At 44.0% G+C, this 13,821-nt stretch overlaps 1 protein-coding gene across 4 annotated transcripts in view; it reads left to right on the plus strand.

Moving 5' to 3' along the window:
* Positions 1 to 13,821, plus strand: part of NBAS (NBAS subunit of NRZ tethering complex) — a 461,789-nt gene that overhangs the window by 68,443 nt on the left and 379,525 nt on the right. For all 4 annotated transcript variants that reach the window (XM_070069748.1, XM_070069749.1, XM_070069751.1 and 1 more), the window contains exon 11: positions 9,566 to 9,634. In XM_070069748.1, coding sequence (XP_069925849.1) covers positions 9,566 to 9,634 — 69 coding nt within the window. The remainder of the gene's footprint in view (positions 1 to 9,565; positions 9,635 to 13,821) is intronic.

A 13,821-nucleotide genomic window follows, 5' to 3' on the forward strand; every position in this document is an offset into this window, starting at 1 on the left:
CACCACATCTGTGGGAGCTGTCAGGGGCTGAGTGAAGGCCCTGATAATTTTTATGGTTCCATGGAGATCTTTCAAATTGGAGCCCATATACAGAATGATGGATCCCTCGACTCCATCTTGCCAAACCTGAAGGTACGGATCAGTTATAGTGAAAATCAAGAGGGGTTGTGCCTGTGATGTGTCTTCAACTTTGGGCAAGACCTTAGAGAGTTGTTTTCCTGGGAGGCCATACCAATGGTCAGTATAGTAGTACTTACAAGACGTCTTCATGATGAGCAATCTTTCCAGTAAGCATCATTACATGATCCTGTGTTATTCTTGGTCAAGCAGAGATAATATGCATGTCTCCAGTTGAGATAAAGTATATCTAGTTCAGTCAAAACAATTGCGTGAGCAGACCTGAGCAAAATTGAAGTACAGAGTGATAGGGCCTGCACAGCCCATGATGGGGCAGAAGGTAGGGTTAAATAATTTAGTGGGAGTGGAAGTAGTGTAAATATGAAATAGCCATGCATAATGTGTTCCTGGGGCCAGTGTGGATACAGGATGGACACAAAAGAGCAGAAGCAATGAGATTATCTTGGTGTATGAAAAGGGAAAATTTATCTTGGTGTATGGAAGAGGGAATTTCATCTCAGCGTGTGGAAGAGGGAATGAGATATTAAGAGGAGATAGGGGAAAGTGTAGATCTCAAGAGGAGCGAAGTCTGAGAAAGTTCCCTGGAGGTGTAAATCTTTAATATCTGAAAAGAGCCAGGAGGGGCACGGAGTGTGTTTGATATTCCTTCCATAGAAGTTGTAGGAAGAGTTGGTAGCAGTGAAAGAGAGGCTCAGCACTTAGCCAGTGTTGGAAGTGGCGGATGGCTGGAGGTGGCGGTTTTCTGGAGGAAGGTTCATCAAGTGTGGAAGGGTCTGAGTTTTTGGGCACCATTGGTTGTAGAGCTTGAGTATGGGTAAACTTGGCTGTGAGTGGCCCCGTGAGAGTAATTGTATAAAGGGATGGGGGGACGCTTAAGGTTGGTGAAGTGGACCCAGTGGGGGGCTCCCTGTAACTTTGCTGCTGTACGAGTAGTGACAGTAACCTGCTAAAGGCTGGTCCATTTAGCCTGTAGCTTAGTGAGAGTAGGGGGCAAGGATGGGTGTGAAGAGGACAGGAAGACCTTGTCTCCCACTGCAATAGAAGGGAAGCTAAAGTGGTTGGACCTGGAACAGGGCAGTAGGTGTCTGTATATTCCCATATATCTGCTTGGAGATAACTGAGGAGAGGCGAGAGTAGACGGGGCAGCAAAAGTGGAGATTGTGGTATGTGGCCAGAGAAACCAGTTTAAAAGAGCTTGAGAGGCCTGTTTGGAAGGGCTCTCACATGGAGCAGAGCTACGAAGTAGTTTAGTCCAGTCTAGGTGAAGCTCAAGGGGGAATTTAGTTAGAATACTTTTTAGTGCACAATTTTTCCTTTTCACCTTCCCTGAGAACTGGGGATGATAAAGAATATGGAAATGCCAGGGCATGTTGAGTGTCTTACTCAGTAGTTGAGTTACTGGTGTTGTAAATTCAAGACCATTGTCTGATTGGAGGGAGGTTGGGACTCCAAATTGGGGGATGACCTCCTGAAGTAAGATGTTAGATATTGTATGTGCATGTTCGTTAGTGGTCGGGAAGGCTTCTACCCATCCAGAGAACGTATCCACCAATACCAGGAAATACTGAAAGTGTCCTTTTGGGGCGTATGGGTTAAGTCAGTTTGCCAGTTGGAGGCTGGCAGGTATCCTCCGGCTTGATGGGAAGGGAAGGGTGGGGGATGGAGGTTAGAATTAGGATTTGTTTGCTGGCATATAGAACATGAAGAGGTAAGTTGCTGAAGACACTTGGTGTCCTGTGGCATAAGAGGGAGAGATTGTTTGACAACTGATAGGAATGAAGGAAGGTCGGGATGAAACAAGTGATGGAGATAAAATAGAATGGCCTGTTAGCATTGTTGGTCTTGAGAGCAGTTTATTAGTACGGTGGATGGAGCAGCAGATGAGCTTGAAGGGAGGGGAGACAGTGCTACCAACGGGCCGCCTGATCTACCTTATTGTTACCTACTGTGACAATGGAGGTATCAGTTTGATGAGCTCTGCAATGGATAATTCCAGTTAGTTTTAGTAGACAAGCCACTTCTAAGAGAGAAGTTATGTAAGTTTCATTAGAGATGGCTGTTCCCTTTGTGGTGAGAAGGCCCCTTTCTAGATTGCTGAGCGGGATAGGATGTGGAAGACATACTTGGAGTCAGTATGAACTGTGATAGATTTATTTTTTGCCGACATGAAGGTATGGGTTAGGGCATAAAGTTCAGCTTGTTGATTAGTAGCGTTGAGAGGGAGTGGTTCAGTCTCGATTGTCAATGGTTGGCACCACAGCATATCCTGCCCTTTTGATTCCCTGATGGTAGGTAGAGCTGCCATCTGTAAACTATACCAGGTCAGGTTTTAACAAGGGGACCTTCCTGAATGTTTCAGGGATGGCTAGTAGGTGCTCAATGGTTTCAATGTAGGAATCAGAAAGAGCTGTGTGATCAAGAGATGACAAGGAAGGGGGAAGAAGAGTAGCTGTATTGAGAGGAGAATAGAATTTAAAAATGAGGGTAGGGGTCGGTGCCGTGGCTCAGTAGGCTAATCCTCTGCCTGTGGCGCTGGCACACTGGGTTCTAGTCCCAGTCGGGGCACCAGATTCTGTCCCAGTTGCCCCTCTTCCAGGCCAGCTCTCTGCTGTGGCCCGGGAGTGCAGTGGAGGATGGCCCAAGCACCTGGCTCCTGGCTTCAGATCAGCGCAATGCACCTGCCGCGGCAGCCATTGGAGGGTGAACCAACGGCAAGGAAGACCTTTCTCTCTGTCTCTCTCTCACTGTCAACTCTGCCTGTCCAAAAAAAAAATGAGGGTAGGGTCTTCAATTAGTGCTACCAGGAAGGCCAGAATGTGGGATGGTGGAAGAGACTGGAGGCCTTTATAGGTTAGAAGCTTAGACAGGTGATGAGAGGAGAGGATACTAAGTGGTGACCCAAAAGTCAATTTTTTTGACTCCTGTATGGGAACTGCTGCTGAGGCTAGCACCTGTGAACAGGGTGCCCCACTCTTAACTGTAGGATCTGGAGTTTTTGAGAGATAGGTTACAGGAGCACAAGAGGGACCAGTTTGATGACTGATAACCTCCAAGGCTATTCCATGGCTTTCAGTGACGTAGATGAGGAAGGGCTGTGTGAGTTCTGGTAAATGTAAGGCAGGGGCTTGTAGAATAGCCTGTTGGAGTTTATGATATTGGGAGGTGCCTGGAGTTATGAAAGGTTCTTGGAGGGATCCCTTGGTGGCTTCGTAGAGTGGTCAGACTAAAAGAGAGAAGTTTGGAATCCATGAATGTAGGAATCCTGCCAATCCTCGAAAGGAAAGAATTTCCTCTTTGATAGAAGGAGGTGGGAGGTTATCTATGAGATGCTTTCTGTCTATGGTGATAGCCTTGTGAGTGGGAGTGAGATGTATGCTGAGATAGGTTACCTCAGATAAGCAAAGCTGTTCTTTGGTGAAGGATACCTGATACATCTTGGCTTCTAGAAAGTTAAGAAGAGTAGCAGTCTGTTGTTGGCTATCCAATTTTGAAGGGCTGCAAAGGAGGAGGTCATCGACATATTGGAGAAAGGAGAGGGATAAATCAAGAGTACCTAGATCATTGGTCAGGGCCTGATCAATCAATTGGAAGCTGTCTTTGAACCCTTGGGGGAGGACGGTTTAGGTTAAATTGAGTGGAAATGCAGGAATCAAGATTGGACCATGTGAAAGCAAACAGATCCTGAGAGGAGGAATGTAGAGGGATAGTGAAGAATGCATCTTCAAGGTCCAAAACTGAGACATGAGAAGTGGAGGCAGGGATAGGGGAGAGGAGGGTGTATGGGTTGGGTACTATGGGATGTATGAAAACCACTGTAGAATTCATAAGACTCAGATCTTGGACCAGGTGAAAAGATGCGTTAGGTATTTTTACTGCCAGGATGGGGATGTTATAAGAGGAGTTGGTTTTACAGAGTAAACCCTGGAGGAGGAGTTTAGTGATGATAGGCTTTAATCCTCAAAGGCTGGAGAGGGGGAAGGGATACTGAGGCTGAGAAGGGAAGGTTGAGGTGTTCCTAACCTTAATCTGTACCAGAGAATGATCAGCTGCTGTCGTAGGGTGGCTGAGGTCCCACACCCATGGATTGACAGCAGATAGGGCTCCTGAGTTAGGCAGGATAGTTGGGACCAGGTCGTCTTGAGAGAGAAGTAGTAAAAGGGGAGGTGAAGGCAGGTTGGAAGACTGGGCCAGTGGTTGGAGGGTGAAAACCACCTGAGTACCAAACTGATACAGAATGTCTCTTCTCAGGAGGGTAGTATGACATTAAGGTATAATGAGAAAAGAGTGATAAAAGGGTGTTGTATTAAGTATGCATAGCAGGTTGGGAGTCTGTAGGGGTCTGGAAGGTTTTCCCTCCACCCCAACTATGGAGGTTGAGGCAGCAGAGGTTGGTCCCCAGTACTGGATGAGGACTGAGAAAGTTGCACCTGTGTCAATAAGAAAAGAAATTGGCCTACCTGTTACCATCACAATTATCCTGGGCTCCCGTGGAGTGATGGTCATGGTGAGGTGGTGGGAGTCTGGGCTTCTTCAGCCCTCAATAGCCAACCCTTGAAGGTCAACCTGGGGCATAGGTGGGGTGGATGGCCTGTTGACTTGATGGACAAGAGGACGGTCCACTGTCCATTGGCTCTTTTGGTGACATTCAGGACAAGGACTTGGTGGGTCCCTGGGGCTGGGGCACGTTTTGGCCCAATGGCCTATTTGGCCACATTTAAAACATGGACCCTGGGGGCCCTTATTGTCAACTCTATCAATCTTGTGGTCGCCTGAGCCACTGGATGTAGCAGGTTGTTGAAAGGCCTTGGCCAGCGTCTGAAACTTGGCCTTTTGCGCTCTCTCATCCTTCTCATCGTATACTTTAAAGGGCACCTCTACAATTTCTGCCTGTGGAGTTAATGAGCCCCTCTCGAGCTGCTCTAATTTTGCCTTGATACCAGGGAAACACTGGGCAAATAAATGGCTCATGAGCAAACCCTGACCATTGGGAGGTTCTGGGTCTAAGTTAGTGTATTGAAGAAGGGTCTGCTTCAGATCCTGTAGAAAGCTGGAAGGGTTTACTTTTTATCTTGAATAAATTCTTCCAGTTTATCATAATTAACAACCTTTCTGTTAGATTTTTTGAGGCCAGCTAATGAGCAGGTAATGAAACGATTTCTGGCCGTTACACCATTGGGAGAGTTGTAAATCCAGTTGGGGTCCTGTTTGGGGACCACATCTACTCCTATGGGATGGTCAAGGTCAGTTTGGTGGGTCTCATCAGCGTGGAGATGGACCTGTTCCCAAACTTGCCTTCGCCCCTCTGGAAGGAGGGTATTGGAGAGGATCATAAAGACATCGTGGAAAGTCAGGTCATAGGACTGGGTTAGAGATTGAAACTCTTTAATGTACAATGTTGGGTTAGAGGTGAAGGAACCCAGTTTTTGTTCAATTTGTGAGTGATCAGCAAGTGAGAAAGGAGCGTGGACCCTGACTATGCCCTCTGCTCCTGCCACCTTTCAAAGGGGAAACGTGGAGGCAGGCTCCCTAGCTGCTGCACGAGAGTGAGTGACTTGGGGACTGGGGACAAGAGAAGGGGGGTCAGGGACTTGCAGCAGTGGTGGCAGGGCAGGAACAGTATGCTTGCTCAGTGAAACGGGGTAGGACGGAAGCTGTCGCGATGACTGGTTTGAGGTAAGGGAGGGGGAGCAGGGGCAGTAGAAATGGACAGGGGCTGGTTTTGAGATAAGGGTGAGTAGGAGATAAGGGAGGTAGAAGCAGATGCTGCCTCCTGGAATTCCTGGACAGGAGGTGGAGGTATCGATGAGGCAGTGAGAGCCGCGGCAGAGGGGCTGCAGCAGATAGGGCTCTGAGGTTGCTGAGTAGGAGGTGCCTGTGCTGGGGCTTGATCAGGGAGGTGCTGAACTGTGCCTGTGGTGGCTGGGCTCATCTGCAGGACTGAAGGTAGAACAAAAGGGTGTTGGCTCTGGCTCTGGCTCTGGATCTTTAGTAGGAGCCTTAGTGGCCAGGAGGACCTGAGCTGGAGAACATGAGACGCAGAGATAAGGTTTAGATCAGAGATGGGAAAAAGCTTGAATGTAGGGAATCTCCTTCCACTTTCCCAAAGGATCACAGAGTGGTAGAGATCCCGAATCATGTCGGGGTCGAATGTGCCATTAAGTGGTCATTTGGACTTTTTTTTTTTTTTTTTTTTTTTTTAGATTTATTTTATTTATTTGAAAGAGTTACAGAGAGAGGTAGACGAGGTAGACAGAGAGAGTGGTCCTCCATCCGCTGGTTCACCCCCCAGATGGCCGCAATGGCTGGAGCTGAGCCGATCCGGAGCCAGGAGCTTCCTCTGGGTCTCCCATGTGGGTACAGGGGCCCAAGCATTTGGGCCACATTCCAGTGCTGGACCGGAAGAGGAGCAGCCAGGTGTCGAACCAGCACCCATGTGGGATGCTGGCGCTTCAGGCAAGGGCTTTAACCCACTGCGCCACAGCGCAAGTCTCAGAACTGTTTTTGTTTTTTTTTTTTTTAAAGATTTATTTATTTATTTATTGAAAAGCAGAGTTACAGAGAGCCGGGGGGCGGGAAGGTCTTCCATCCGCTGGTTCAATCCCCAAATGGCTGCAATGGCCAGAGCTGAGCTGTTCTGAAACCAGGACCCAGAAGCTTCTTCCAGATCTCCCATGCAGGTGCAGGGGCCCAAGTACTTTGGACCATTCTCTGCTGCTTTCCCTGGTCATAGCAGAGAGCTGGATTAGAAGGGAAGCAACCGGGACTCGAACTGGTGCTCATATGGGATGCTGGCACTACAGTTGGCGGCTTTACCCACTGCACCACAGCACCAGCCCCTTGGACTGGTTGTTGAGTTCATACATGGGGCATACCTGATTGCAGTGAAAGATGAGGCCATGGCATTTGAGATCCCGGGCCAATTGGAGAGGAACAAGATTGTTTAGGAGACAACCGAGGGAGAGTTGGATGGAACATGGGATGAGGAAGCTCCCATAGTGGCCTGTAGAGATTGGGCTGGCAGATAGCAGGAGTCCCTGAGATCACAACAATCCAACAAGGAGAGTAAGGGAGCAGAGGGTGGGGTTGCCACCCGTACCCACTGGAGCCCAGGGTGTAGTGTCTGTAGAAGATGTCACCCACACCTGCTGTTGCCTGGACACAAAGTCTGTAGAGGGGCATGAGACCATAGGAGTTGTGATGCCTGGTACCAGGACCTCAGGACAAAGTCATGTAGAACTGCAACCCATAAAAAGTCGCAATGAGAGAATCCTCTGCTCACACTGTCTTAGAATTTTTGAAGGGCTGGTGAGTGGATGGAGATCACAGAGTGTTTGGAAGCCACGAAGGATGTCTGGGGGTGGTTCTTGTGCTTGGCAGGAATCCAGGATCCTGAAGCAGCTCATATCCCCCAGGGGAGAGCAAGGTCAATGGGAGACCCTGGATCTGAGTCACCGCACCAATGAAAGACCACTACAAGGGAGACTTTTATTGTTGGCCAATAAGGCTGCCTCTCCATTCACAAGAGAAATAGCCTGTGCTAGGAGAACAGTTCTTACATAGTGTAGCAGAGATAAGGAAGTAAGAACAGTAAATTCCATTGGGTGGGGTGAAGACAACACGTATGGTTGGGACATTTGGTCACCTGATTTCTGGTAAACCAGGCTGGACTTAGGAAACTGAAATGTACCTTGGAGAAACTGAAACTTATTGTACAAGGTGGCAGTTGGGCCAGGGCCTTAAATGGTGCCTGAGGCTTAAGATGGTGCCCCAGATAAGATGGCACTGGTTTCACTAACAATGAATTATCTTGCTTACTTGTATAAACTACATGAAAGCAATCACTTAATCAAAATTACGCACCTCGGACTCACCACATTGCCTGGTGTATTAGGTGCTCAGATATTTTTTGAATGTACCCATTTTGGGATACACAGTTCAGTAGTATTTAGTACATTCACTGTGTTATGTAACTGTCTAGTTCCCAGATATTTTTATTACCCCAAAAGGAAATCCTGTATCTATTAAGTAGATACTCCGTATTCTCCCATTCCCTCTAGCTCTTAACAGCCACTATTCTGTATTCTGACTTTGTGTGTTTACCTCTTCTGAATTTTTTTATAGAGATGGAATCATATCATATGTGACCTTTTGTACTTGGCTTCCTTTACCTACTCTAATGTCTGAACTTCAGCTTGTTGTAGCATGTATCAGTGTTTCATTCCTTTTCATGGATAAGTAATATTCCATCACATATATATACCACATGTGTATTGTTTATCCATTCTTCAGTTAATGGACATTTGAGTTGCTTCTACTTTTTGGCTATGGGGAATAGTGTTGTTAGGAACATTCATGTACAGTTACTTGTTTGAATATCTATTTTCAGTTCTTTTGAATATCAGCCTAGGTTGGAGTTGCTGGATCATGATAATTTTTTTAATGTTTTTTTTTTTTTTTTTTTTTTTTTTTTTGATAGGCAGAATGGATAGTGAGAGAGAGAGAGACAGAGAGAAAGGTCTTCCTTTTCCGTTGGTTCACCCCCCAGTGGCTGCTGCAGCCAGCGCACTGCGCTGATCCGAAGCCAGGAGCCAGGTGCTTCTCCTGGTCTCCCATACGGGTGCAGGGCCCAAGCACTTGGGCCAAGCACCACTGCACTCCTGGGCCACAGCAGAGAGCTGGACTGGAAGAGGAGCAACTGGGACAGAATTCTGCTCCCCGACCGGGGCTAGAACCCAGTGTGCCGGCGCCGCAGGTGGAGGATTAGCCTAGTGAGCCATGGCGCTGGCCGGATCATGATAATTTTATGTTTAGCTTTTTGAGGAGTTGCCAGTCCTTTTCCACAGTGGCTATTCCATGTGATATTCCCAATGGCAGTGTATAAGTGTTCCAAATTCTTTACATTCTAAACACTTGTTATTTTTCATTTTTAAAATTATAATTGTCTGACCTTGCTTTTGTAAGTGTATTTCTTAAATTTAAGGCAAAAATAGTTATGTTATATTATTTTAAATACCGGTTTATAAGTGATAAGTTTTCTTGACTATTTTTCAGGTATATGATTAATTCTTAACGAATAAAATGTCTGCTGGAAATTTTGACCTCCATAATGATGTTAGAATAAAATGGTAACCTAGAGCAGCTTCATTTGTGAAAAGCTTGCAGTGGTTTTCAATTGCATAAGTTGTACTAGGCTTATTTATGTATTAAACTAACATTTGGTTATGCATATATTTTGTAAACTTTTATCGACTGGTAATTTTTTTTCAAGCAGAAAGAGAATCTCACTAAGATCCTTGACATTTTTTAGTACTATTTTAATCGTATTTGAAATACTAGATTTGCTGGCTTTTATTTTGTGATGAAAATAATTTATACATGAGAAATCATTCCATTAATCTGTTTTTATATGATGTGATTTATTTTGTAGGTGCCGAAGACACTCGGATTATTAAGGCTGTTAGGTACTAAGCTATACAGTCGCCAGGGACAAGAACAGGTAATGCAGATTGGCTTAACTTTGTGTCTTTCAGACATTTTCACCAGTATACCTTTAAGGTCAAATTTGAATGAACTTGAATGTTTTCATAATTATACACTTTGCAAGTGTAGGTATTAGTAAGAATCCATAGTGTTTATTTTACTATGTATCATCTTATCTCAAGTTTTAAAAAAAGTTTTGTGGAGAATGAATCCAGTCTTCCTGGGGCCTGGTTGTGGAGACCAGAGCATTCTCCTACAAGTGTCATGTATCTGTGAATTTCTTATTTTAGCTTTAAAAATACTTAGTTTTTTTTGTCATTCATAATTCTATTTTTTTGCTATGTTTTAAAATAACAATAAATACATTACTCCCCAAATCTGAGATTATTGATGCTCCAAGAGGAAATGAGCCTTACTGATCTGAGATTTTAAGTGCCATTGTTTTGATGTTTTGTCACTTAATAGGTAGGATAAGAGTGGCTCTATGGCAAGGTTTTAGATAGTTTCATACTGAGAATAAGCTTCGCACTTAAGGCACTATCTGTGATGGAGATGGTTACATTTCCTCTCTCTGCATGGCTCTCCCACAGCACTTGACTTACGTAGGAACATCAGATCATACTCTTGTCTTAGGGAAAATCAGCTAACCAAATTTTTCAACTCTTCAGTTTCTTCCCTAAACCAAGGGTAGAAATATAAATGAACTTTCTTTTTAAAAGACTTATTTATGGGGCCAATGCTGTGTGTAGAAGGTTTAGCTGCCATTTGCAGCACTGATATACCATATGGGTGCCAGTTTGATTCCCAGGTGCTTTCGATCAAGTTCCCTGCTGATGGCCTGGGAAAGCAGTGGAAGATGGCCCAAGTATTTGGGACCCTGCACCCATGGAACAAGCTCTGGTTCCTGGTTTCAGATGGGCCCAGCTCCAGCCAATGTGGCCATTTGGGTAGTGAACCAGTGTATGGAAGATCTCTTTCACTTCTCTTTTTTTTCTCTCTCTAACTCTACCTTTCAAAAAAAAAAAGACTTATTTGTGTTTCTGAAATTCAGTTACAGAGACAGAGGGAGAGATCTTCCATCTGCTGGTTCATTCTGCAAATGGCCACAACAGCTTAGGGCTAAACCAAGCTAAAGCCAGGAGCCAGGACCTTCATCTTGGTCTCCCCTGGAGGTGGCAGGGGCCCAAGCACTTCATCCTCTGCTCCTTTTACCAGGTCGTTAACAGGGAACTGGATCAGAATTGGAGCAGCTAGGACATGAAGTAGCACCCATGTGGGATGTTGGTATCACAGGCAGAGGCTTTATCCTCTGTGCCACAGTGCTGGCCCCATAAATGAGGATTTTGTTTCTGCATTATTGTTTAATATATTTTAAATTTTAAGTCCTGATTATTTCTTCAACATTAACTTCAGCCGGTCTTATATTCTGGATTGGTTTGTCATCGTATCTGAATAATTGAATAATTATAGTTTGCTTTGCATACTTTAGCACTGTTTTCTAGTTAGCATTTTCTTACTCATTTCATGGATTTATTTTCATTTTGCAAATCATGAAACATATGCCACTACCTTGATGTTTGTTTTTGATGATTTACTGTGTTACCTCTGTTGGTTTTTCTAATACTGTATTAGTGTATGTTTCCCCATCTCCTTAATAATAGATAAATAATAACTCTTTCTTTAATAAATTTAAAGAATTCACAGGTTTTCCTTTTATTCTGTTGACTATAATTAAACAAGAATGTGGAGTTTCAGTATTTATTCCTATTTAACAGGCATTTACTTAGAATCAGGCATGGTGTTAAGGCTGAGAATAAACATTGAATGCAGTGTACCTCCTCAGTGAGACAGGCTAGAAGCAGTTGAGAGCAGCACAGTACCATGACCTATTCTGTAATGTACTACAAAGTATTGTTGACGTGCAGGAGAGAGAGCATTTACCTCTGGCTTTTGCCTTGAAGTGAGGAAGAGTTCCTCAGGCAGAAAGGGGAAAGCTGGGCATGTCCAGCCTAGCAGCAGTGTGTGAAAGTATCAGGACACTGTTGGAATGCTCCAGGGTGCTGAGTGGAGAGTCCACAGACTCCGGATTTCTGTTTTCCATGTTCACTTCATTTGGACCAGTATAGTAATAGTAACATTTAGAACAAGGATTGTTTGGAATCCAGTATTAATGACTCTTTTTTTGTTCCCTGTCTGTACATGATAGAACTCATTTTATTTATGTGATGTGTTAGTAGGCAGATGTAACTGTTCGATCATACAGAAAAGCCATCTTCTTTTTACCTTGTCTTACCTACTGGGAGCTCTGGATTGTGGAATCATGACCCTTGCTATTGGCCGGAACTCAGCTCTTTCTTGTTCTCATTAGTGTACTCTGATTAATCCAAAGAAGGAAGAAGCAAGCAATTAAATTCCCTCTATTTCACCTTTGTGACACACTGGACCAGAACCCCTAACTATTTGGACTTTTTAAAAAGACTTTTTGAATTTAGTGTTCTCAAACCAATGCCTTCCAGACAATATCTAATTGTTAGGTATGTCTCTTCCGAGTCCAGAAGCAGTTATGGTTCATAGGTTTTTGTAGTACTGTAATTTTAGAGCTGAATGAAAGGGCTCTTAGAGATTATCTAAGAAGTCTTTATTGTTGTGAACACTTTTGAACTTGCATGTGATCTCATGGGAAGCATGCATTTCTGGCATTACGATGCCTGTTCTATTGATGAAGAAACTTTGGCTTCTGTAAATTTACTTATTTAGTTTCAGGGATAGGTTTGATCTGAGTTTGGCTTGTGATCCAGCCCTTTTTTTTGCCCCCATCCTCTGTGTTTGGCCTTTGTCCAGACCCTTAGTCTAAGAGAATCAGAAGCCAGGTTGTGGTGCACATACTGGTAGCCACCATCATAAATTACTTATTATATCAAAAAGAATAATCTATTTTACCTCTTAATTTTGGCAACAATTATGTTCCTGTTTTAAACTGTGTTCTTAACTACTGGTATTTTTTTGAAAACGATATACCTTCCTATGTAATAATCATATTGTTGGGGCTGGCATTGTGGTGTTGTGGTAAAACCTATGACTCCAGCATCCCATATGAGCATCAATTCAAGTCCCAGCTGTTCTTCTGATCCAGCTCCTTGCTAATGGCCAGGGAAAAGCAGTGGAAGATGGCCCCTGCAACCCACTTGGGAGACCTGAATGAAACTCCTTGTTCCTGAATTTGACCTGCCCCCTGTCCTGACCATTGGAGCCATATAGGGAATGACCCAGCAGATGGAAGATCTCTCTACCTCTGACTTTTTATGTACTTGTCAGATATAAAGTAGCAATACTGAGCTTGGGTAGTATTACAGCCTGGATAGTATTTAGTACTGCTGATGTTCGATAAATCATAGTGCTGGCAGCTGTTATCAATTTACTAATTTTCTTATAGCTTTCTTATAGGCATAATCATAGAACTAATAATTAGCAGTTTGACATGTTCCTTTAGGATTGTGGTTTAGTATGCCCCAAACTTCTATGGCACTAAATAATCTTCTGGTTTTCTGATACATATTTTAAGGAGTATAATAATACTCAGAATTATTGATGTTTTTTATAAAACATACTGGGTCAGACAATTTCTTTTTATGGCTTTTTTCCTCATATTTTGACAGTGTTTTTGTCTCATGTTGATAATTAGACATTTGAGGATGACTTTCTCTTAATTGGAGATCATACATGTGAACTACATTGGGTGAGATTATCTGCTAAATCCTGGAGGGTGGGGATTTATCTTTGTTTTGTTCATTGATGACTCCCTGGAGTATAAAACAGTACCTGGCTTGTAATAGTTATTTTTTAAAAATTTATTTATTTGTACCAATTTTAGTGTATGTGCTGCCAATGTGCGCTTTATTTTTTTGAAAGTCAGAGTTAGAGAGAGGGAAAGACAAAGAGAGAGGTATTTTTCATCTGCTGGTTCATTCCCAGATAGTCACAATAGTCAGGGTTGGGCTAGGCTAAAGCCAGGAGCCAGGAGCTTCATTCTGGTCTATCACGTGGATAGCAGGGACCCTAATACTTGGGCCATCTGCTTTTCCCAGGCTGTTAGCAGCCTGGATCTGGATCTGAATCTGGCTCTGAAGTGGATCTGAGCTGGATCTGAAGTGGAACAACTGAGATAGGAACTAGAACCCATATGGGATACTGGCATTGTAGGTG

This window comes from Oryctolagus cuniculus, chromosome 2 (assembly GCF_964237555.1).
Source record: "Oryctolagus cuniculus chromosome 2, mOryCun1.1, whole genome shotgun sequence".
Taxonomy (NCBI): Eukaryota; Metazoa; Chordata; class Mammalia; order Lagomorpha; family Leporidae; genus Oryctolagus; species Oryctolagus cuniculus.